Below are 25,318 nucleotides of genomic sequence, written 5' to 3' on the forward strand. Positions count from 1 at the left end.
TCTTCATGAGCCCTGTTCTGTCACCTCAAAACACCTTTCCCTGGGTGTATCCAACTTGTGCTTATATTTTCAGATACTTCATCTTGAATGTGTTTCTATTCCTGAAAGGGAGAAGATAAGGTGTGGAGGAAGGGTTAAGGTATCTTTCTTCATTCTCAGTATGCTTTAAAGGTGTGTCACCTGTATACATTATATTTCTAGAACAATGGACATAAAGACCTTTTCTGCAAAGACAGATACATCTAGGTGATAGTTAATAACAGTGTGTGCCTGTTGAGAACAATGGAAACACTCAGATGTGTGAAGTTATTTGGCCATGGAGGATTTCTGGGACTGAACCTGTAATTATGGTGATGAAATCTTGCAAGCAAGCTGCTGCACAAACCTGCTGTTTATGTATGAGCTGTTCTATGTACTAAATTGGCCATTTTAAGGGGTCCTCAGCCATTGAAAATAAGGCAATTGTAAAACTAAGTTTAGGCCTTACAACATGTGTTCATAATTTTATGTACTCCATAATACCCAAAATACCTAGTTAACTAGAGACACCATTTCACTAACCACAATTTTGGAATTTGCTGAACTTCAGAGCAGAAATAACTGTCATACTCCTTTGCATGTAAAATTACCAGACAGTTAAAGTCAGACGCTATTTCAAAACAGGTAGAAAAAGACTAATTTAGAAAGATAAAATTGTATAGACTTTTAGATACTAAAAAAAAAAACCAGCCTGGCTTAACTAGGTCAGGTTAACATAGATAGTATCTTTCTTTCTCTGTTGCTTAAACCCCCCCCCCCCACTTTTCATTGTATTACAAGAAAGGGAATGCATACAGTGGTAGAGTTATGAACAATGAGAACACAGGCTGCTGGTAATTGAGAAGGGAAAATGATTGTTCTGCTTTTTAAGACGAGACAAAGGAAGGACTGTATTTGGCAGCCAGTCTGTAAGCAGGGACCTTGGAAGAACTGTTGCAATTTAGTGTTAGGTAGACTCTTGAAATTTTATGTAGCAAATATGAGGTTTTATCTGTTTTACACTGCAGACTTCTTGGTATTATTTTCCATCTTATTTAAAGTTTATCAGATTGCCCTCCAACTAGTTACACCCTTTATCTTTTCCAACTCGAACTAAAGACTTGTGTAGACATTTTGTATGTGCCTTAGTCCAGTGAATAAGTTCAGGCCAACAACGTAGCCATTTCTTTGCTGTGACTGATTTTTATTATCAGTTCTAAGACATTCCAGGCTTCTGGTAACGACATCAAACTCTTAAACTAGCAGTGATCTTCGAGACTGTGTTAATAAAAGTCCTTTATATTTTTTATTTCATATTCTTTTGAATACAGGAGTTGAATTTATAGTGTTGTCTTCTATAATCAGCTTAATAAATGCACTAACAGTTCATTCTGTAATAATTCTTTCTTCAGGTTACAAAAATTGTTGTAGTATTTCTTCCTGCTGTGAATAACTTTTTATTTAGAGCCTTACAATAAGGTTACAGACTCTTTCCAGATGCTGTTGAGATAAGTGAGTTGAGAATGCTCGGGGACATCTGTTGTACTTCTCCTTAAGTCAAAGTAATGTGGATAATTTAAAGTTCAGAGGTGCTTAGGTTTGTTTTTTCACAGGCAAAAATAAATTATGAGAATACATAATGGCTCTGAAAGTCACACCACTTCTGAATATTCAAGATCTTAAAGATTCAGTTGCTCTTGTTGAAAAGGTGATGGTAGGAGGATTGCCACTCTTCAGAAGGCATTTCCTTGTATAGATGACAGCAAATGGAGATGTCTCTCTAACTCAGTAGAAGACAACAGTATTTTAGAGCTGAGTATCTGTGGCTCAAGAGTTCCCTTTGTCTTGGAGATAAGATAATCTTTAAGGTTTTAAAATATATTTTGCTATATGCTCATGTGGGTTTTTTTCTTCATCCTCACTTGTTCTTCCATCTATAGAGATACCAGCATTTGCTCAGTTTTTGTATTGGAGCCATATTTTTAAGATTCAAAATATTGACAGGTCTGTGAAGTAAATCCAATATTTCTTTGTGTCCTACTCTGTCCTTCAAAAGATCATTTACAGTACACAGCTTGTTACATTGGCATTGGCTTATAAAAGAAATAACTTACTTAAGAGCATAATTTAAGAAACTAATGTGTTGGAAAACTAAAATAGTTGTCTGTCCATCACACTTTGAGGTGAAAAGGCATACATAATAAAACTAATTCCTTTCCTTGTATCCTGCATGGAGGAGGCTGAAGCTGGGCCTCAGCGCTGCAGGCATGCAGTGGTCTCAACTTCACTAAGCGTGAATAGTCCCAGTAATTTCACTGGGACCCCTCAGTTACGTAAATGGTGTGTTTGTGTGTCTGCACACACATATGTACAAGATATATCGAAGTGTTACACTGAGGCAGTATGTCTAATGGCTTCCATCTCCATTTTCAGCTCTGGAGAGCATTATTTTTTCCTTTTATGTAGTTTGATAAAAATGAATCTCTGCAACTTAAGTGATAGTGTAGTTAATGTATGGCACATTTTACTGCAGCAGAACACTTAGAATGACTGAGAATAATGGATTAGGGAACAGTAATTTTATGTTACCTGCTGGAGGGGAAAAAAAGGAAAAACAATATGAACATCTTACTGAAGTATTTAATTACAACTGAACTATGGAAATGTTATAGAATCACAGAATGGTAGGGGTTGGCAGGGACCTCTGTGGGTCATCTAGTCCAACCCCCCTGCCAAAGCAGGGTCACCTACAGCAGGCTGCACAGGACCGCGTCCAGGCGGGTCTTGAATATCTCCAGAGAAGGAGACTCCACAACCTCCCTGGGCAGCCTGTTCCAGGGCTCCATCACCCTCAGAGGGAAGAAGTTCTTCCTCATGTTCAGCTGGAACTTCCTGTGCTTCAGTTTGTGCCCGTTGCCCCTTGTCCTGTCGCTGGGCACCACTGAAAAGAGTCTGGCCCCATCCTCCTGCCACCCACCCTTCAGATATTTGTAGGCATTTATAAGGCCCTCTCTCAGCCTTCTCTTCTTCAGTCATATAAAATAGTTTTCTTATTTGTAATTGCAAGATAGGACCGGTACAAGATCATACAGTAAACTAATGTATGGACACAAGATGTAGTAACATCTGTTTCAAATGCAAGCGGTTATCTTGTCAGCTCGTGATGTCCTGGCCTTAGGTCACGATCCCTTGAAGGGCCTGCGTTTTGCCAAAGCCGTCGCAGTGCCATGGGCGCCTTGCTTAGCACTCCTGTGGGTTCTCGCCTGCTTTGAGGCTGTGACTTGTAACGGACATATTGTCAATGTGTGGAGTAATGCAAGGATGGACTCGTGTTTATTACACCGGCGTTTTTCCCCACGGAGCCTTCTAATATGAATATGGACATTACACGGTGGTAATTCCTGAATGATCATCACAAAATAACGGGAGACACCAGACCATTTTAGTTAGATACGTAACGAAATTCTTGCCTTAATGTTTTTGATTCGGTGCGTTGACAGCCGACGTCGGCTGCTGTGGAGCTGGAAGCTGTACGCCCTGCGCGGGGGGCAGAGGTGGGGTGGGGTGAGCTAATCCGGGGGGCAGAGCGCTGCTCGCTGCGCTCCCTCCGCGGCGGTGATCCTGCTGCTGCCTCGAGAGAGCAAGTAAACCCACGGCGGGACAGCCTTTCCTGCCGCCACCGGGGTGACAGGCCCCCTCCAGACGAAACGGGGTGGCGGCTGTTCTCAGCCTCCCTGCTGGCGCGGCTCCAGAAGGGCGAGCCCAGGGGAGCTGGAGCGTCGGCCGGGGCCCCGGCTCCCCGCCCCGACGCGCCGCTGGGGCCCGGCCGGGGAAGCCACCGGCCGTGCGCCTCCCCCAGCGGGGCGCAGGTAGCGGGGCCGCGCCCGGGGGCCGCCCCGCGGGGCCGCGCCCGCCTCCCGCGCAGCCACTGGCTGCGGCCGCCCCGCGCTGACATCAGCGGCGGGGCAGCGCCCGGCTCCTGCGCCAAGGCGGCGGTGGCGGCGGCGCGCAGGCCGGGTCCTGGTCGAAGATGGCAGCGTCCCCCGCCGCCGCGCTGGCGTGAGGCATGGCGCGGCCCTGCTGAGCCGGCAGGCGGGCTCGGCCTCCGTCGCGTCCATGGACGACTCTTCGGATCCCTATCTGCCCTACGATGGCGGGGGCGGGGACGGCATTCCGCTCAGGGAGCTGCACAAGCGAGGTGCGCCGGGCTTACCTGGGAGCCAGGTGTGAGGGAGGGAGGAGGGAGGCCCGCGCAGCGTGGCGCGGCTGCCGTGGGCCAGCCCGCCGCCGGTCGCCGGGGCAGAGGGCCGCTGCGGGCAGGCGGTCCCGCTTCGCGTCCCGGCGGCCTGCGACTCCATCTTCGAGATGCGGCGGACAGCCTTCCCTTTCCCTCTCTGCTCGCTCTCTTTTTTTTCTTTTTAAATCGATAAAACCGTCTCGTGCTCAAAAAACCCCAGATGGCAGTTGTGAGTGACCGCCACCAGAGGCTGTTCTCGTGCCTTTCCCTAACTTGAGCAGGAACCGGGTTTGTCCAGCTTTGAAGTTTCCCTGCGTGCTTGTGGACCTGACGCTGTTGACGGCTTTGGTACGTGAAGGGAAAGCTGTACAGTTGTAATGTGTCACTTAAGGTGATATTGATGAGCTGTTAAGAAACCGGAGCTTTGCGGTAGGTTCTTTACGCTGTTGCTTGCGAGGAAGGAGATTGAAAAAGAAAACGATGTTACCAACGTTCGGGGGGGGGGGGAAATCCTCTTTTCAGCTTGCCTTTTGTTTCTGACTGCAGATTTAAAGCAGAGCATGTTCTGTAAAGGTTTGGTTTTGTGCTGACAAGATGTAGTAAGTTAAAGTTACGCCTTCAAATTCTGAGAATATAAGTCTTTTTTTTTTGCTTGGTTGGATTTGCTGGTTACACTTTGATGTTTAAAAACAGTGAATGTGGTAAATTCTTACTTCAGTTTTGTTTAAATTGGCTAATCTAAAATTAGAAAGTTGTCAACGTCTATGGCTGCTGGTGATGGCATTAGAGAGGAGGCAGGCTGAGAATAAAAATGTGATTTACAGAAGATGAATTTTTTTTCTCTCCATATTAATTTGTTGTTTTACCTTTCCTTGTGAACTCTTATTTCTATAAATAGATCATACTTTTTCTTATGTTCATCTGGCATTTTTGTCTGCATTTTATTAGTTTACATAAAAGGTTATTTGTTATCTTTTTATGATTCTTAGAATGTTTTTCAGCATACGATAAGAATATCAACAAGTTCTAGTATGGCTCAGAGTATTTTAAGACAAGCAAATTTTTCTGCGCCCAGATCATTATTATATAGCAGGTGCTGGATAGTTCTCAGTCAGATTTTAGAGTCACCTCTGAGAAATCGAGGATGGTGTTTTCTTTGAACATTTGCAGGGTGCGAATTGGAGATGTCATCAGTGCATACGAATACCTGAAGGGAAGGTGCAAATAAGACTGGAGCCAGGCTCTCCTCAGTGGTGCCCGGTGACAGGACCAGAGGCAGTGGGCACAAACTGAAGCATGGGAGGTTCCCTCTGAACATCAGGAAACAGTTTTTTACTGTAAGAGTGATTGAGCATTGGAACAAGTTGCCCAGAGAGGTTGTGAAATGTCCTCCCTCAGAGATACTCAGAAGCCATCTGGACCTGGTCCTGGGCAGCTGGCTGTAAGTGGCTGTGCTTCAGCAGGGGATTTGGACCAGACAGCTTCCAGAGGTCCCATCCAATCTCAACTGTACTGTGAGCGTAGATTTGTAGATAGTTTTAAAGATGAAGACTGCGAAACGGCCCTGTTATACACTTTCAGACTCTCCAGATTGTATTTAGACGTTGAAATGTGATCAGCTGTATATTCCTGGAAATTGCCAGATTCTAGTTGATACTGCAATACAAAAAGTAGATACATGCAGTGCAAAGTGGAGCCTGGCACACTGGAGTGTTGCTATTAAACATACAGTTTACAAATACTGTAATGAAAACAGCCGAGGGTTTGACTAGGTGAGGGTTTGACTAGGTGTTCCTGTTGTGGTGACACCGCTAGGAGCCAGCAAGAGAATTCCCAGTTGTGACTTGTCAGTTTTTGCAGTTTCATTGAATTCTGTTAGGGTTTGTGTTTCCTGTATTCTAACACTGCATTTCAGAACCAGTGTTACTGGTGCTGCTTCGGTTTGCTCTAGTGAGTTTAGATTAAAAAAAACCCCACAACAACAAAAGCCCGCAAACAGCAAAACCCCAGCAGTGTTACCGTAAACTTACAAATCTTAATTTGTCAAGTGCATATGACTCGTAAGAAAATTGAGTCTCCAGACCAGTATGTTCTATAGATTTCATCAAAGTCTGTTGGTATTTCCTGCTGATTGACAATACCACAGTAATCAGTTGTTGTCATCTAGCTATCAAAGTAAGGCTTAAAATGCTAACAGGCAAAACAGAAATTTAAACTAAATTATGGACATTTCTTTATTATCTGTGAGTTTAGAAAAGGATACTACCCAATATTTTTTTCCTCTCATCGATTTTAGAGCATTGTAATAGCAAGCTAAGAGAAAATGCATGAAGGTATTTTGAGAAAACAGGCTTAATTGTTAAAAGTCTGTGGAATTTTTTCCCCTTACTCACCTCCTGACAGCTATTCTGTCCTGCAGAGTAATGTTCACATCATACAAAACTGCTTTGTAACATCAAAGCATTTGTTGCGCTAATTGACTGCAGAGGCTCACCCAAAGTGACTGTACCTCAGCAACGGTGAAATAACTGTTTAAATCATTAGGGGTCTTTGAGTTTTAATTAACGGCCCATATTAACGTTCAATGAGATGAAATACAAAGTATTATAATACATTATTATTAAAAGCCTGACCTGTTGGTTTGCATTAAGAAGATGTTTTAATTTTTTTTTTGTGCAAATACACTGTGAAACATCAAATGGAAAGATGTAAAAATAAGTATTTATTAATGGCGTTTATCTTTGAACGTTAATACGAATGTTATTGAATACTTTTTACCAGGAGTTCCTGTAACTTGCTCTGTCCTGAGGCTTCTCTTTATGTGCTGCTAAATGCATCATTCCAGACCTCCTTATCCTCCCTGATACACTGACATAAAACTGCAGGAACATGGTTCGCTCCTACTCTCTTCTCTGGTAACTAAAAGAGTTAAAAGTACTACTACTCTCCTCAGAAAGGGTTTTACAAGTCCTGATTTAGGATTGCATATATCATGAAGTAACTGACATGTACACTTTTTCATAAGGATTTTTTATATAATAAACCATATGCTGGAATATATGTTTTGTAAATAAATTATTTGTGTTGCACAATTCTTTGCCCTTGGATTCATTTTTGGATAATTTTTGCTAGCTGGACCCTTTTGTGAAAGTTCAAAAATATCAGTATCTTGCTTGTCTTCCAGCCATTCACAGACATGCTCAACTCTTTGACTCCTTTCTTCCCTTTTTTTTTTTTCCTAAATAAGCATTCATTTTACCATTCTTTAAGAATTTGGAATCTGAGCAATAGCAGTACATGTATAGTGGCCTAGCTACCAGTAGCAAAACTTGAGCTTCAGCAAGCACGGGGTTTGTCAGCTCCCTTTTATTTGTTACATATACATAAGCACATCTTACATTTTAGGTTTTTGAAGTCCTCAAGTGAAATTAATGGAATGCTATACCACTAATAATCTGTGGTTGAGTCAGTAGCCAAGAGAGGTGAAAATTATGTACATAAAGAGCACAGCAAATTTGTTGATGACGTAGTTTTAGTAAACCTGATTTTTTTTGAGTCACAAAATAACTCACGATTTCATTTATTGTGCACCAGTCACCACTGGCATGTGGGTGCAACTCCTATGGCTTAGACTATGCTATTAACAGTAACATTGGGGAAACCTCTTTGCCCTCCACCCCCCACCAAGCTTCACCTGTTATCATGAGCTGTGGGGCAGAGAATGGTTAATAATATCCTAGGAAGAGATTGAGTCAGATGCATACTGGGCCAGTTCAGCTCCTCTAAGTGGTAGAAGTTACACTTTTGTGTTTTAGGCTGCATTTCTGCTTGTGGGCCTCTTATGTTTAAGAATTAGAAGATAAATGAAAAGCCGTTAAGAGACTGAAATTCTCGGTGTGACCTTTGAAGTAAATGGGTGTGAAAGTTGTGCACACATGCTCGGAGCTAGAGTTTGACTCTGAAATTTTATTGGTAGCAGAGGAAGAGTAATTAAATTAGTTTTTAGACTAGTTACAGGCTCATAACAAAAAATGTCATCAAGATGTTTACAGCTGTCTAACACTGAGTGCTTTGAGAAAATGCGTTAGAGAAACTCAGCATGGTTACAGCACTGAATTTCTGCTGCCCTTTATTAAAAGGTTCCTAGTATAAAAAGGGGGTAAGGATTTTCATTTATGAGTTTAGTGTGTATGACTTTGGTGATTAATGGAAGGTACAGTGAGATACAGCTACAGTTCTTTGTAGGTGGTTACAGGTTATCTGTCTGCATGTGCTGTAGGACTGATAAGGTTTTCTGCTAGGCATGTGTTTTTCAGTTTTGGAAATCATTTTGAGATATACTAGTATCTGCTATATTACAAAGCTAATGAACAAACCAAGATTATGCCCTCCTTGGGCCTGAACGTGGCCTGACTGGGATAATCATATTAGCAGAATTATTATTTTTGTTGCATCCTGTCTTTGCCCTCCAAAACAACGTGTAAGTAGCTGTTACATACATGCAGCAGCAGCGCTTGGAAATCTGATTATCTACATTTCTGTTGGTCTGACTCATACTGCCTCGGCCATTGTTAGCTGATAGATTACTTCTCTTTTGTAATGTTTGCTTTATCTAACTTCATATATTTTTATAGCTTTATTTTTTTCCTATCTCCTTCCCGCACTGTTCATCTTCTGTTTAAGTTGTAAATTCAGTAGTGTGGGGATCACCATAACTCTTCACTTGTGTATCTGAAGTCCCTGTTCATTACAGATATAACTAAATAGTCTGTTGTGCCTTTAAGGCTACAAGAAAAGAAATCTGTAAATAATAAAGCCATTTTTTCTGCTGATTCAGAGAAACAGATGTGTTTCTTCCACCTAAAGTAAAAAGGCAAAGGAATTTCTGTTCTTTTTCTGAATGATGCTGTACACATTGAGCACTACTTGACCTCCTCTTTGACCTCTTCTCAGATTCCTGTGCATTTGCAGTGGATGTGAGTCTTCAGAAAGCTTGGTTTAACTCTGAGGTGCTACTATTCAGCTTGCATTTGACTGCTGCTTTTTTAAAGGTTATTTTTAAACCCAGATTTATTTTTTAATTTCTTTGGGGGGGGCAGAAGAAATGGAGAGGAGGGGATTATCACTCAATAGCTTGGCAAAGCATTTTCTTTCTTTTCCCTGTTTTTCAAATCTTGCTCTGAGTCCTCCTGTTTCACACCTACTGGATTTTTTCCGGCTGTTTTTTTTTTCAGTTACTGTATATAGAGTTTTGTCATTTTTGTATGCATTTTGATTGTAATGCAGAGACCCATTTGTGCTTTTAAGCCTTTAATGCACTTCAGAAGAGCCAACTGAAGAGACAGGCTGAAAATTCAGTTTCACACAAAGGGGAACGTATTACTTGATTACAAAGACTTTAAAATCACTGGTCATCAACAGTAGTGAATGATAGCACTCTGGTATGGCGTGCTGTGCTTCAGATGCTGGAATTTAAAAATTACTTCTAGCCAGGAAAGTCAGTAGTGCTTAATGACTCTTCTTGAGTGGTTACAGACAAATTTAAGTAAACTGAAATTGTTTCTTGTCTCTTTTTTTTGTTGAAAGCCTTGTATTTGGAGGTCTGAGTATGGAGACAGAAAGAAACTCAGGCACTAACACGTATCCTGTGTATACAGATCTTCTTTGTTAGGGGTGTAAGTGATCCTTATGGTGTGTGTCGCATCCAGGGTGCCTCCCCGCCTCCGTTCCCCTTGCCACCTAATACCCAAGGACACGCGGGTGAAGCAAAGCCTTGGATTAGTGTCTGGCCTCCGGAAAGCTACAGCCCCTGCTGATTTTAGCACTCAGCAGGTTTGGATGGTCATGTCAGGGAGAGCTTATTCCAGCCTTTGTTGTAAACTGATTAGCATCGTTTTCACTCCCAGAGGTGCATTTTTTCTGTCTTCCCCTCCTTTTCACACTGCTTGGAGTAGCACAAATATGTTGCACTGCTGTCAGCCAGGACAGCTGCTGAGGGGAACGCTCTGTAGTTATGCACTGTGTAGAAAAAGGGATACATGAGCAGCAGCAAACCAGTGTGTTCTTGCTGTATATTGCGTAGCTTGTAGTGAAATACCTTTGAGAAATTGGATCTTACTATTGCTCTGCCATTGACCCGAATATTGACATTGTTTATCTGTTGTGTGCGCAACTCTGTTTCTGTTTAGAAATGTTTCTAAAGGCAATTACCTTTGGGAGTTTTGAGCTCTGTGAAATGGATATTACTCTATAGTGTCTGAATATTAATATTTATGTAGAAGTTTTGAATAGTTTCCAGCAGCAGGACCCCAGGGGTGCATTTATATATTTCAGTGTAACTAGTCTGACAGCTTGTTGCTGTGGAAGGGGGTGAGCTTGCTTGTCGTTCCCCATCTCTTCTCTCAGTTCTTGCTCTTGCACTGGCTGTGTTTCTTGTCTGACAGCACAGAGGCTTGATTCCAGTTCTGTATAATGGCAGATTTTTGTTTTGTTTTGTCTGTGTAGTTGGTTTAGCGAGTTTGGTTTACTGTGCATTCGGATCCAAGGGTGACAGAGCTGATCCAAGGGTGAGAGTGGGAGTGTGTGGCCAAGAATGGGAGGGAGAAATAGGGGGAGCAAGATCTCCTCTTGGGGTGGCAGCAGTCTCCTAGATCAGATCAGCCTTATCATGTAATTATGTCCTGAGAGACATGTTTCACTTCATAAAATGCAGTAAGCTGATGTATGCTAGGTTTGAGACAGGGCGATCTATTTTGTGATGTGCATTCAGATGTCTGTCATATGCTGTACATGTGCGTATAGAAGAGGGCTTAAATTTTATTGTAAAATTATGGTCCCTTGTTAACTCTGCTAGCTGCCCTCTTGAGCCTGTGGAGGTCTCAGTTCTGTGTCTTTTCCTCTATAGAGGCTGTAGCTGTGTGGATTTGTTCTCTGGGCAGTACTGGGTAATTGTTCAGATAGTCATGTGGTGGAGAACCATGTAAAAATCTGTCGTGCACCATTTGGTTACCCAGGGTGCAGCATTTGTTTTAAATCTTGATGTTTGCCTTCTCATTGTTCTTATGAGAAAAGAAGGAACACTGCACACAGGAAGGAGTCGGGAAGGATCACTGAACAGTTATGCAGGCATCAGGAACATCAAGTACATTGCAAAAACCCCTTTCTTGTGTGAAACTGCATTTATATAACTGTGAAGCATTAGCTCCCTCATTTCTTTAACTTGAGGTGTTTCAAGTGTACTTTCAGTGGGATTTTTAAATCGTAGAGTGTGGAAAGTGGAACCCAGTGCCTCCCCCGAAGAGAGCACACCAAGAAGAAGTGAGGTCCCACCCAGGTCCACCGGCTCTTCATTTCTTCATACCAGGGACAGGATAGCAGGACCCCAAAGATCTTTATGATCAGTAGGGTTCCTTCACTGGGCACTTGTTCCGAGAGATCCGTAAAGTGAAAAATGCAACAGCAAATGAATGTCAGCAACTCATATTTTGATTTGTTAATGGTTTAAAATGTTTTATCTTGAGAATTTTTGAACTGTACCATAGTGAATAGTCAGTAATGGTCTGCTCACAGTTTAGTGGTATTAGTCCTTGCTGACAGGATCTTTTTCTTTTTAAACAAATTAGCTAAAAACTTAGCAGGTATTTTTCTTTAAACAACCACGACTTTCATCAGCTGCACGTTCCCCAGAATTGCTTTCAAATGTGAAAGAAATCTTTTGAGTTGCAGGACAAGGGAGTATGAGATCACTACTAGAGGAGGTGAGGCAGCCTTTGAAAATGCTCTGCATGGCACCTGAAAAATGCTGTGTGTAATCCACATAAATCAGCTTTTTGTCGTGTTTATCAGAGTTCCGACATCAGTCAAGCTTGAAGACTGCTTATATGAAGGCACATATATACAGTATCAAAGAAGAGATACTCCTTGCCTCAGAGGGGCATAAGGCAAGGAGGAATCTGCAATGTGTGAAACAACTTGTGTGAAGACAGCAAAATATTAGTTAAGTAATGTCTTTGTTCCAGCTTTGCGTCAAGAGAGACTAGCTAAGCAGAGCAGGAGGTGGAAGAAAAGAAGGTTATCAGGAGTAGTCAGCATGGATTCACCAAGGGGAAATCATGCCTGACCAATCTGATAGCTTTCTACGATGACATGACTGGCTGGGTAGACGAAGGGAGAGCCGTGGATGTTATCTACCTTGACTTCAGCAAGGCTTTCGACACAGTCTCCCATGATATCCTCCTAGGGAAGCTGAGGAAGTGTGGGCTGGATGAGTGGTCGGTGAAGTGGATAGAGAACTGGCTGAATGGCAGAACTCAGAGGGTTGTCATCAGCGGCGCTGAGTCTAGTTGGAGGCTGGTGACAAGTGGTGTCCCTCAGGGGTCAGTACTGGGCCCAGTCTTGTTTAACTTCTTCATCAAAGACCTGGATGAAGAGTTAGAATGTACCCTCAGCAAGTTTGCTGACGACACCAAACTGGGAGGTGTGGTAGATACACCAGAAGGCTGTGCTGCCATTCAGCGTGACCTGGATAGGCTGGAAAGCTGGGCAGAGAGGAACCTGATGAGGTTCAACAAGGGCAAGTGCAGGGTCCTGCACCTGGGGAGGAACAACCTCATGCACCAGTACAGGCTTGGGGTGCACCTGCTGGAGAGCAGCTCTGCGGAGAGGGACCTGGGTGTCCTGGTGGACGACAGGTTAACCATGAGCCAGCAGTGTGCCCTGGCTGCCAAGAAAGCCAATGGGATCCTGGGGTGCATCAAGAAGAGTGTGGCCAGCAGGACAAGGGAGGTTCTCCTTCCCCTCTACACTGCCCTGGTGAGGCCTCATCTAGAGTACTGTGTCCAGTTCTGGGCTCCCTGGTTCAAGAAGGATGAAGAGCTACTGGAGAGAGTCCAGCGGAGGGCTACAAGGATGGTGAGGGGACTGGAGCATCTCCACTACGAGGAGAGGTTGAGGGAACTGGGCTTGTTCAGCCTGAAGAAGAGAAGGCTGCGAGGGGACCTTATAAATGCCTACAAATATCTGAAGGGTGGGTGTCAGGAGGATGGGGCCAAGCTCTTTTCAGTGGTGCCCAGTGACAGGACAAGGGGCAATGGGCACAAACTGAGGCACAGGAAGTTCCGTCTGAACATGAGGGAGAACTTCTTCCCTCGGAGGGTGACGGAGCCCTGGAACAGGCTGCCCAGGGAGGTTGTGGAGTCTCCTTCTCTGGAGATATTCAAGACCCGCCTGGACAAGATCCTGTGCAGCCTGCTGTAGGTGACCCTGCTTCGGCAGGAGGGTTGGACTAGATGACCCACAGAGGTCATCTCTGTGGTCACCCCTACTATTCTGTGATTCTGTGATTCTGTGAGGTTGGATCAGTGGTGGGAGCTAACAGCCATTCAGTATAACTTCATGTTCAGAGTGAAATGGAGGAGAGCAATATGGTAAGGACTGCTTTCTCTGTCAGCCATAGTGTCCTCTCAAGCGATCTTGGATTCTATTTTTTTCATTCTCATTAACCACCCCCCACCCTCCCCCAACCCCAGCTGCTTCAGAGACCAGTGTTTTTTTATGGTGTTGGAATCTACTTCTCATACTTCAGTTTTGTCCATGTACGTTTTTGTTTGGTTTTGCTGTACCTCATTCTGGTCAGGTGTCCCAAAGTACAGTGGTTTACTTAGTGTTTATTACAGTTTTTTTCTTTCAACATGATGCAATATTCTTTAGTTGTGGTTTGCGTTTTTTTTTTGTTGTTCTTTTGTTTGTTTGTTTGTTTGTGTTTGGTTTTTTTTTTGGTGTGGTTTTTTTTTAAGAACTTCACTTGAAGCAGTTCTTCAGCGCTACCAGAGCTGATTGCTGAGAAAGGATTGTGCTGGAGGCTTGGAATTACACACATGGAATGATAACAAAAGTCACCTGCCCTCCTAGAAGGTAATTCAGGCAAGACCTGCAGTGACTGGATTGCCTAAAGAAGACAATCTCCTTTCTCTGGAGAAGCATATTGCTTTTATTGTCTGGAAGCTTACTGTAGTCTGCAAGCTTGCAGTCTGTGATTGCAGCAGCTTGCTAGTTACGTGTTGAGAATACAGGATTGTTAAAGATGCTGTTGGAGAAGAGTGTGCTGATAAAGTGATGCCAGCTACCTTAGTTTTGCGAAGTGTGGAAGAATTGTGTTCAGTTTGCTTTGTAAGGATTCCTGTGGGTTGTATTGAGCCTCTGAGAGGATCAGTATATTACTGTTGGCCTCTGTGTAGTAACGTGGGTTAGTTTGGAATAACAGTAATAATAAAAGTTCTGCCTGCCACTTTTACCATCTGCTTCCCAGTCTAACAAAACCTTAAGCAAACTCATATGTAACAAAAAGAAGGCTTTGTTTTCTTTACAGCTGCAGGATGGCCCAGGTATGTACATATGGAAAATAGAGGTGTTCTCTTATCGTAGCTGGAGGCTGTGCCTATATACCTTGTGTGCTAAGTGCTGCTTGTGGTTTTTAAGACTAAGTCTGCTTGTATTTTGATGAAAAGCACTTGCATTGACTTTTAGCCTGAGAAAAGGTCTTGAAACTTGAGGGCTGGGGAAAATGGGGAGGAAGGAAGGGGAAGTACTTTCTGAACATTGGGAAGGCTACATTTGCTAAATGCTGCAGTTTATCAGGGTAAACATGTTGGAATGTTGTAATGAAAAATCTGTATTATGGTAAGGATTTTAAGAAAAACTTTTGAGCTGAAAACAAATTTAAAAACACTTCAATGAAACTGGCAATAAATTACGAGAATTTGCATGGTTTTATGCTGATGAGAATCATTATCGTCATAGCTGGAAGGAGCACCTTAACTGTGTGAAATACTAGAGAAGGAAGGGAGGAAAGGGAAGTGAAAGTTTGGAAAAGTGTTGAGTATTGGTAAAGATATATTTCTCTAAATTCTCCTTTAGAATAGTTATGTGCTACATAGATCATAATCCTAGCTGCAGAATGTCCTCTCCCACTGCTGTCAGATGTCTGTCTCTTACCTACAGAGCATCGAATTTTGTACAGTGGTCCTCTTCATGGCCCTCTGTAGGGCCGCCTTTCTACCACAACCACACACCAATGCAGGGCATCACTGCTGCCTGTTTCTCTCTTGGTACAAGATTATAGCTATTCAGCTGTGTCAGGTGTTCACGGCAGCTCTGTATTCAACAAAACCACGTCTGCAGCTTCACATCTTGTTCTGTGTCTCCTCCCCATCGTGGAAGAATCATTTATATTCCAGATTTGGTGTGCTAGCTAATGCTGGCAAAGTAGGAACTTGATGCAGTTTTGGTGAGATGTTTCATTGTATCCAGGCAATGACCATTCTTTGTAGTCTGCTCCCAGTTCTGCTTGGGGTCTGGTGGATTGAGTATGGTGCTATCCCTGATGGTTCCCCAGACTTCTAGTTCAGCACCTTGTGATATGCATAAAATCACCTGTTACTGTTTGTGACAAATTTATAACTCTTAAATTTCCTTTGCCTTGTGTGGCATAGGATTGCACGCTCCTTATAACTTGATATTGCTTCGTATACAGCAGGGCATAAAACCAACTCCCCCAGGGCAAAGGCAAGCTTTTGTCCTGTTGTGATCACTCAGGTTCAGGAAACTGCTTGATCCCATTTTAACTTTGTAGGAGATTAATTATTAACCTGTGACTGGATGGAATTTATGTCCCCTTGCTTTGTGAAGGAGGTTGATTTCATGTGAAAACAGCATTTTTGTAATGCATTCTGTCATTCTTTTAATTTTGAGAGCTAAACTAATCATTACAGTGTGAATTTTGTTACTACTTCTTCCACAAGGTGAGCTTGCCCTTTCAGCTAGCCAGACATGTGTCTTGGACTTCCCTTCTAGTTACGAGAATTGGAAATGGCAAGAGAATTGAATCCCTTATCCTGAAGGAGGGTTTTCAGAAGTCACCCCTATTAGCAAATCTGATTTAATTTGTTGTTAGCCTTTTATTAATGGGAGCATAGATAATGCTTCTTTGCATCTGCCTTAAGAGAGACTAGCAGCAGCTTTGGGAAGAGATTCACAAAGCTTAGCTGTGGTGAGTAGGTGAGGGAGAATTTAACACTGCATAGACTGGGGAAAAACACAGTATTAAGAAAGATGGCAGCCAGGCTAGCATGAGAGAATGATGTTGGCATTGTTGAGGAGTTGTCTCCTGCATTTGCAGTCTCTTCTTTAATTTTTTTTGATAAAAGTAATCTTTTTATATAATTTTATAGAATTTTAAGCTTTTCTATAAGTAATGTGTATATGTAATGAATAGTAGTTTGTGTATCTTGAAAATTTTAGATTGCATTTTGTCTTAATAGGATTTCTGTATTATTTTCATGTGTGTTGTCTTTCACCACTAAGAAAATGTCCAAACACTGTGTTATATAGCAGGCATAAACGAGACCTCTTGAGCAGTAGATGGCTGAGGCACACCTTTGGGTCTGAGTAGAATGCCAGGTGTGCACTGCTTCTGCCAGATCTCAGACTTCACAGATTTAAAGGGAAGAAGCAAATTTTGCCTCTGTATAAATCTGATTGTCAGTTGTTGGCAAGAGCTGGGACTGGTGAACTCAGCGTTTGTAGCATTTGGAAGGAGTTTACAGGTAGGCCCACTGAAGATTTTTTTTTTTTTTTTTTTTTGATAAGTTGGAGATTCTGCTGACAACACCAAGAAGATGACCCTGCAATAAAAACCTCAAAAAAATGAAACAAGAAATCCCAACTCCAAAAACCCCCACCTGCCTAGCCATCCCAGTGTCAGTCTGATGACATGGGTGCTAGTGCCTGTCTGAACTGACAGAAGCCTTGGCCAACGCGGGCCTACATCTTTACGAATGGAGATTATTGTGGTACACCATATGCTATTGGCCAAATTATTTTGTTCTGAGTCAAACAAGTGAGGGTAATCACTCTTTAAATCGTTGTCTATATTATAAATGTTCCCTGTATAGCAGCAATTACTGTTGCAGAAGCAGTTTGTATTGGGTGGGCAAACGGTGGCCATACTATATTTAGGCTATATTTAGGCAGCCATCCAACAGAAAATTATACTTGAGGTCTGTAAATATACCACAGGAACTCAGAAAAGCCAAGATATTACAAAATTGATGACATTTGAAAGCTTAAAAAGAGAAAACTTTCGTGATCACTTGCGAAGAGGGAAGAATTCTCAGTACTCCTCTTGCTCTTCTCTTCACTGAAAGAAATATTGCTAGGGGTGTTGCTGTGCAAGCTGCCTGTGAAGCAACCAGCTACAGATGACAAAGTAGTAGAATATATTTTCTTCATACAATATTTCCAGCTTTTCATGACTGAAGGCTGTCCTATGAGTTACCTGAAATAAATACTTTTTTTCTTTAAATTTTTATTTGTATTTGCTTTCTGTTACTTTTTAGCTGCACTAATAATCTGTTGATAATGCTTTTTAGGTTTGGTTTAGACATGTAGGAGGGACTGGTAATCAGTAGTATGTATATTTTAAAATAACTGGCAGCTTGTGGAAGTGCTGTGAATTTTAATCATCTGGTTTGGTTTTCTTGCAATCAGATTTTCCTCTGGTAGTCCATAAACTGAAATAAACTTCAAGTTACATGAGTGTTGGAGTCGCTTATTGTTTCTGCTTTGTTCTACTGAAGTTTCTGAGGAGTCTGCACACAAAACAGAACAACAAATTGACCGGTACATTCGTATTTAACCAATGGAAATACAAAGTCACTAACATGCAAATTTAACCTACAGATGAGTGACAGAAAAAAATAGTGATATGAGACATTGAGACACCTAAACGAAGTAAAATGTGTTACGAACATTAGAATACTTCATTTATTGCAGAATTTATTCGTTCCTGTCTTTCCTCTTCTGCAGGAACTCACTATACAATGACAAATGGAGGAAGTATCAACAGTTCAACACATTTACTGGATCTCCTGGATGAACCAATTCCTGGAGTAGGAACGTATGATGACTTCCATACCATTGACTGGGTTCGAGAGAAGTGCAAAGACAGAGAAAGACATAGACGGGTACTGGAGATAAATAACAATACTTGGAAAATATTTTTTGTTGGATGTTGGAAATTAAGGTCTGATCTAGTTACACATACAAATATGCACATACTTTAAATTTGTAAGTAGTTACATCAGCTAGAACTACTTGAATGCTGTAAAAAAAGCACTCATTGATTCATTGATTCCTGCAGTCCTGCAACAGCATTGTTACTTGGAAAGGGAACAGTGGTTTAATAGATTTGGAGTAGTTCCCCCTCCCCTCAGTGACATTTTTACAGTACTGTCTTTTTGCCTACTAGTATTTTTAAGGTTATTTTCCAGTGTAGGTATATTTGTAGTAGTACAGTAGTGCTTGTGGCGGTACTTGTACAGAAAAGTGAGTGCTGATGTGTATTGGTTTTACACGGACACAAGTGTGTCTGTGCTGCTGTTGTGCAGCGCTGCAGTTGTTTGGATTATCCAAAACACTTATGTCAGTGCATATATGCTTAACAAAAATGTAGTTTCAGTATGTATGGTAAATGTCCTTTCCACTCTTCCATCACAGAACTTGCTCCTCCCCTCTCTCCTCTTCTCATTTCTTCAGGAGATCTCCAAAGTTCAGGCCATTCTTCTTTATCAGTGTGCCCTACAAAGAATTTCATTTCTTTCATGAAAAGTTGTATTAGTCAGTAACATGCTGGATACTGTCATTCATGTAATAGATTTCTTTAATAGCATTTTAAGAGGAAATATGCTATTTAGAGCCTTATGCCAAACTTTTGGGACACTTATGTTAATTAACCTTAGAACAGACTTGGAGATGTGATTTCTCCTAAAATATTATTAACTGATCAAAATGAGTAGTTAGAAATGAACTGTAGTTCTGTGGAGGGATCGGGGGAGAGGTTCCTTCACATACAGCACAGTAGGGTTATTGTGCTTTCTTTGGAAACACCTTTTTAACTTTCTGGAAGCAAATGTAGGGTGTATATGCTGATTTACTTCAACATGGTTAAAAAACCCTGATTTTACACTGGTTTAAAAAATGAAACATCCACAATTGCACTATTTAGTGCTTTTTTAAGGAAGAGAGATCATTGAACAATGGATCTGGGAACACATACCTTGTTTGAATGCTTTTAATGAAAAGAAGGTGTTTTCCATATAATACTTTATTTCATATTTTGATGTCTAAGCAGTAGTTAACACAATGCCATCTTTACACGACAGGTGTGTAGGTTGGCATCTGGTGGACATGCCATTGGATAGAGTGCTGGGCCTGACCAAATCCTGGCCAGGCAGGTCACACCTGGAAATAGGTTATTGAAGGTGAAGTCTCACAGCTGTTAACTCACTTCAGTGGCTGAAACCAGAAAAATCAGATGAGACAGTTCACAGCTTACAGTCAGAGAACTACTGTGAAATTTATAAATATGCCCTGAATGATGGGAGACTGTCTGGCCGTGTAATCAGAGATGCAGAAAGAAGATGGAACGAGTACTAGTTCATGGTGGTTTTGAAAGGCATGCTACTGTAGAAACAACTTTTTCCATCAAAAAAAAAAAAGTTCGAGACTCTCCCAAATGTAGAGGGAACTATATCATACATATATTTGCTTAGGGATAGTATTTTTTCTTAGATTTCCTTGTCTAGTTTGGGGTTTTTTTGCTGTTTATTGCACATAGATTCTCTCTCCTTTTACAATATGAAAAAGTCATAAGAATAGGATCAAGTTACATAATGACAGTTTAATCATAAAACAAGTCATGCACAAATTTCAGCTAAGTGCACAAAGTAAACTAAAATAAGAATTACTGTTTTTTCAGTACAGTAGCTTTAGATATCATTAGTAATAGTTGTGTAGAAGTATTATAGGGTAGTTATTCAGGTTTTGGTTTTATTTTTGTGTAGTTTTTAGTCTAAAGATGTAAGATAGATGTTTATATTTTAAATACATGTTTAGGAATTTGAATTGTATGGAATAGCTTAGTAGTACACTAATAGTTTATTTGAGGTTCAACAAAAATAATTTAAGATTTAGGAGAGAAATAATTTTACAATTGCGTATTTCAGGTGTGTATCTTAGAAAATAATAATTTATCCTAATAATACATTTCCTGGGTTTTAGTTGTAGAAATTAAGCAAATTTACTTTGCTCTGTCAGTTGTTTGATGTCTGAATAACCAAGCTGATTTACCTATGTAAAGCACTAAATACAAGCAGAATGTATTTTATAGAGAGGGTATATTTGCCTGCAGCTTGCATCATGCAGTTTGTATGTCATACTTACATTTTTTTCTCCTGTCCATGTTACAGCAACACATACAAGTATACATAGTGATTTCTTTTTGCAGATTAACAGCAAGAAGAAAGAATCAGCATGGGAGATGACAAAAAGTTTGTACGATGCATGGTCGGGATGGCTGGTAGTCACACTAACTGGTTTGGCATCAGGTAAATTAAAAACCTGAAGAATTCTTTCTTACATTTGTCAGCAATTACAGTTACTGTGCTTTGCGTTTGTGTGTTATCCACCAGCCTTTGTAAGAGCTGGTTCAGATTACTGCCATAATTCCATGGGGGAAGGAAAAGGTTGACTATCTTGATTTACAGGCTTTAGCATTTTGAGGGGAGGGTTTACTAATCAGATGGAAAACAAAATACTCACTGAATTTAGTGAGAGTTTCTCAAAGTTACATAACTTCCACCTACTAAATTATCAGCATTCTTTAATCTGGAGATGGAGATAAGTGTTTTCCCTTTCTGTTACATTTTGCTTTTTTCCTATAGGATTTCTCGTGAAAGTGTGTTAATTGATTGTGCCAGATAGCTTTTTCTCCTGTGAATTTGGTTTTTGGGATTTTTTTGCTAGGAACTTTGCTGAACCCATTAGCTTATTCTGTATGAACCAAAAAGTAGCTCTGGTATGTGTATAGTATTGGTAAATGCACTTCCTTGTAAAGCATGTGTTTATACATGAGCAAAGTCTAGCTGTATGTTTATGTCATACCTTTGTAGAGGTTGTTACACAGAAGATACTAGCCTTAACAGGTAGAGTTTGTTGGCCTCCACTTCAACTCTACCTTTTCTTTTCAATAGATATTAGGATGAGTTTTATAGCTAAAATCGTCTTATAGTTTGGGACTCCGCTGTCAGGCAGCGCTGCTTCCTATCACCGTGGTTCAGAGTAACTGAAATGTGCAGGAGTGAGAAGTCACAGACTTTCTTCCCAGTTTTTCCACAAAAAGTATTTCAAATAGAGATCTTAGATCAAATGGTAGGATAATTGGATTAGTTGCGGAGTATGACTATGCCTGTTAAAAAGGCATGGTAACTGTATAATTACTACTTAGATACATGCATAATCACTTTCCCAAATCACATACAAATTAATAGATATGCAAAGTTTGTAGCATGTTTATATACCTCTGAATGTACAAACTGGGAGTGTGTAATTACTGGAAATTGCTTGTGATAATTTAGGGGGAATGTGCAGTGTTGTGTTTCCACCCCCCCAAGCTGCTATGTGTATTAAAATTGCTTTACTAGGTTTCTGAGCAGCAAAGCGAGCAAATTCTGGCCATCAGCATTCCTGCGTTTTTCAGCTCCAGTTGCTTTCTGCTGCAACTGTTTTGTGAATGCTAAATGGTACAACCTTGATTTCAGTCATGGGGTGATACTACGTTTATGCATTTTAATTAATTTGGTTAAAATTTCGTTCTACTGAAATACTGCCTTTGACTTTGGTTGGCCCAGGATCTTAAACTGAGGGTCTGTCAAGATTAATAAATATTAGTAAATGAGAGGTAGTTCTCTGCTACTAACATACACAAGTAAATTGTGGCTGTCTCTAGACAGCTGTATTTAGTGGTGATTAATACCTTAAATATAGTAAATTATAACTAATTAACAGTTGTACACATTCACAACAATGTTGACTTTAGAAGTAGTTTTTCAGTATACTGCTACCATGAAAAACTACTTTGCTTTCATAAAATAAAGAGGGTTTTTTTAATTATTTTTTAAAATCCTTTGAAGCAATTTCTTAGAGTAATGCCCATTTTTTTGAGGACTCTTCAGGAAGTTTTCTGCATATACTTACAACACAGACTCCGTCTTAAGCTGCGAGTTTCTGAACTGCTTAGTATCTATACTGTTTGTTACCTACAGTAGGGATTTTATATGCTCACCATGTTACAGGATTAAATCGTTCTGTATATGGATTAAATGAATGTCGCAGAATCACAGAATGGCAGGGGTTGGAAGGGACCTCTGGGGATCATCTAGTCCAACCCCCTGCCGAAGCAGGGTCACCTAGAGCAGGTTGCACAGGACCTTGTCCAGGCGGGTCTTGAACATCTCCAGAGAAGGAGACTCCACAACCTCCCTGGGCAGCCTGTTCCAGGGCTCCGTCACCCTCAGAGGGAAGAAGTTCTTCCTTATGTTCAGCTGGAACTTCCTCTGCTTTGGTTTGTGCCCATTGCCCCTTGTCCTGTCGCTGGGCACCACTGAAGAGTCTGGCCCCATCTTCTTGACACCCACCCTTACGATATTTATAAGCATTTATAAGGTCCCCTCTCAGCCTTCTCTTCTTCAGGCTAAACAAGCCCAGCTTCCTCAGCCTTTCCTCATAGGAGAGATGCTCCAGTCCCCCAGTCATCAATGTCATCAGGGTTTATTTGGTGTTTTGTTTATGTTGTCAAAAACTGTTGTTGGCAAAGTAAGAATTACTTTCTTCAAAGACGCTCCTCTGTAGAAAACATAGTAGAGTAGCTCATGAGCTCTCTGAGGCATGGCAAGGTAGTTTTGTCAGGTCTTTTTCATCACAAAAATGTATTGGTCCTCTTTTGACACTTCACTGCTCAGTTTCAGTGGACTGTTGGAGAACTCTGGCATAGGAAAATAAAAAAAAAAGGTCCATTTAACTTGGGAAAGTTTAAGGGTACTAGATTCTTCAGCAAATGCTAATCTTACCATATTGCAAATAGGTTATATTCCTGGTACTCGGTGATAGTTTACATGTCTGTTTCTTTAGGTTTTCTGTAATTTCAGTTTACATCCATTACTACCAGCACATTTCTTCATTTTAGCTCTGTGTGTTATTCCTATTTACCAGAATATTGTTACAAAACTGTTTCTACAACAGGGGCTTTGGCAGGATTAATTGACATTGCTGCTGACTGGATGACTGACTTGAAGGAAGGCATTTGCCTTAGTGCTTTGTGGTTTAACCATGAGCAGTGTTGTTGGGATTCAAATGAGGCCACATTTGAAGAGAGAGATAAATGTCCACAGTGGAAAACATGGGCAGAACTAATAATTGGGCAAGCAGAAGTAAGTATGTACCTGTTCTTTTATGGTCTTGCTCAACAGCTTGGCTGGACATGGAAGGAAAATAAGGGTTTTAAGGTTAGGGCACTAAACATGGATTTGGGTTGTACTGTCTGCTCCAGTTTTCAGCATTTGGATTGATTAATAGGTTATACTGTAATAAATGTGCATTTCATGCACTGCAAGGGGGCTTGGAGTGTGGCAGGTGTAAGGAAGTTATGAGAGTATAGAATGGTTAATAACGAGAATTTCTATTCTTGATCATAGCTATACCTAAAAAATAAAAATGACATTTGTGGTGTTCTCCGATAACTGCGAATAGATTGGTTTTATTTCTTCTACCACAAAACTTTTTAAATAAAGCAGATCTACTCAGCATTCAGTAGATTGTAGCCGCTAATAGCTATTTAAAAAATACCTGTGCCACATTTAGTTTTTCTTTTTACGATGAAGTGTTAGAACACTTTCTACCTTGTGTAACCCAGTCTTTCCCGATGTGCAGGTGTCGTGACTTCATGCTTTTCAAACAAAACTCTTTCTTGGCTTGATAATAATTACTGTCCCTCAAAATGTACATAAGTGTTCTTGCAGCAAGAGTACTTCTGGGTTATTTGAAGCAGTGATTTTGCTCCTACATCATATTCATATTCTGACATTATTTTTTGGTTCTTGCTTTTAGGGTCCAGGTTCATACATCATGAACTACATAATGTACATTTTCTGGGCTTTGAGCTTTGCCTTCTTAGCAGTTTCTCTGGTGAAGGTATTTGCTCCTTATGCCTGTGGCTCGGGGATACCTGAGGTGAGGTATAACTAATATGTACATTATAGGTGTTTCATATTAATGTGACAATTCCTGCTGTCTTACAGGGTCAGGGGGAAGGGAAGAGGGAGTACCCCATGACTTTGATGACATACATTAATACAAGTATTTAAATTGAACTAATGTAATTGTGCTAATTGTTGCTGAGAAAAATCCCCTAAATTTCAGAGAATCTCCTGAGTTTGTAGATTTTGCTGCATGCTGCTGGCTGGACTACTTTTTAAGGAAGTACTGAGCTTAACAGAGTGGACTTCTGAAGAGTGATTTCCAAACCTTCCCTCCCAATCGTCACCCTCCCGGCAGTGGTTCATTGACAGAATATGGGTCCTTTGATACAGCAATTGATCTTCTGTTGCACTGGCTTCAATCGCCTTAACTAGCACAAACCATCAGATAGTCACAAAGTGAAATGTGTATTATCATCAAAAACTCATTCTTTTTACAATTGCTGTCTGTTACTATATGCAAAACGGGGTGGAAAAACCCCAAGTCTGGTCAGTCTCACTTCTCCAGTTGTTCTGTAAATACTTCTTTCTGTATGTATATTGTAAAAGTTGAAGGGCAAATCCGACCTCCGAATAAACCTGTAGTAGTTCTGTGACAGTGCAGAAGAGATTCCATCCTAAATTGGTTTCCAATCTTTACCTTCTAGACACAGCTCCCCAGTGTTTTGTGTACATCCTATTTATAGACATGTAGCCCTTTCCTATGATAACTGTATTATGTTGTGTGTATGGGCATATTTTCCAGGCTAATAATAAGACCCTTTTAGGTAAAGTAATACCTTAGGCAAGTGGCACATCTTTTCTAGTGGAAAAAGGCTGATCTTTTCCATCTTTATGTCAAGGAATCTACTGTTAAATTTTTACGTAGAGATGGTAAAACATAGGAGGAAAACAGAAGGGTAAAATTGCTGCAAAT

General features: G+C 41.0%; 1 protein-coding gene across 6 annotated transcripts in view; it reads left to right on the forward strand.

The window, feature by feature from the left end:
- Nucleotides 1-25,318, forward strand: part of CLCN3 (chloride voltage-gated channel 3) — a 77,146-nt gene that overhangs the window by 31,659 nt on the left and 20,169 nt on the right. For 3 of the 6 annotated variants that reach the window (XM_075421711.1, XM_075421710.1, XM_075421713.1), the window contains exons 3-6: nt 18,119-18,276; nt 20,598-20,697; nt 23,390-23,577; nt 24,254-24,376. In XM_075421711.1, the coding sequence (XP_075277826.1) occupies nt 18,119-18,276; nt 20,598-20,697; nt 23,390-23,577; nt 24,254-24,376 (569 nt within the window). Of the gene's footprint in view, nt 1-4,002; nt 4,217-4,503; nt 4,604-18,118; nt 18,277-20,597; nt 20,698-23,389; nt 23,578-24,253; nt 24,377-25,318 lie in introns of those variants that run through there. The other 3 variants (XM_075421712.1, XM_075421715.1, XM_075421714.1) reach the window with 2 other exon arrangements.

Source organism: Opisthocomus hoazin, chromosome 5 (assembly GCF_030867145.1).
Source record: "Opisthocomus hoazin isolate bOpiHoa1 chromosome 5, bOpiHoa1.hap1, whole genome shotgun sequence".
NCBI lineage: Eukaryota > Metazoa > Chordata > Aves > Opisthocomiformes > Opisthocomidae > Opisthocomus > Opisthocomus hoazin.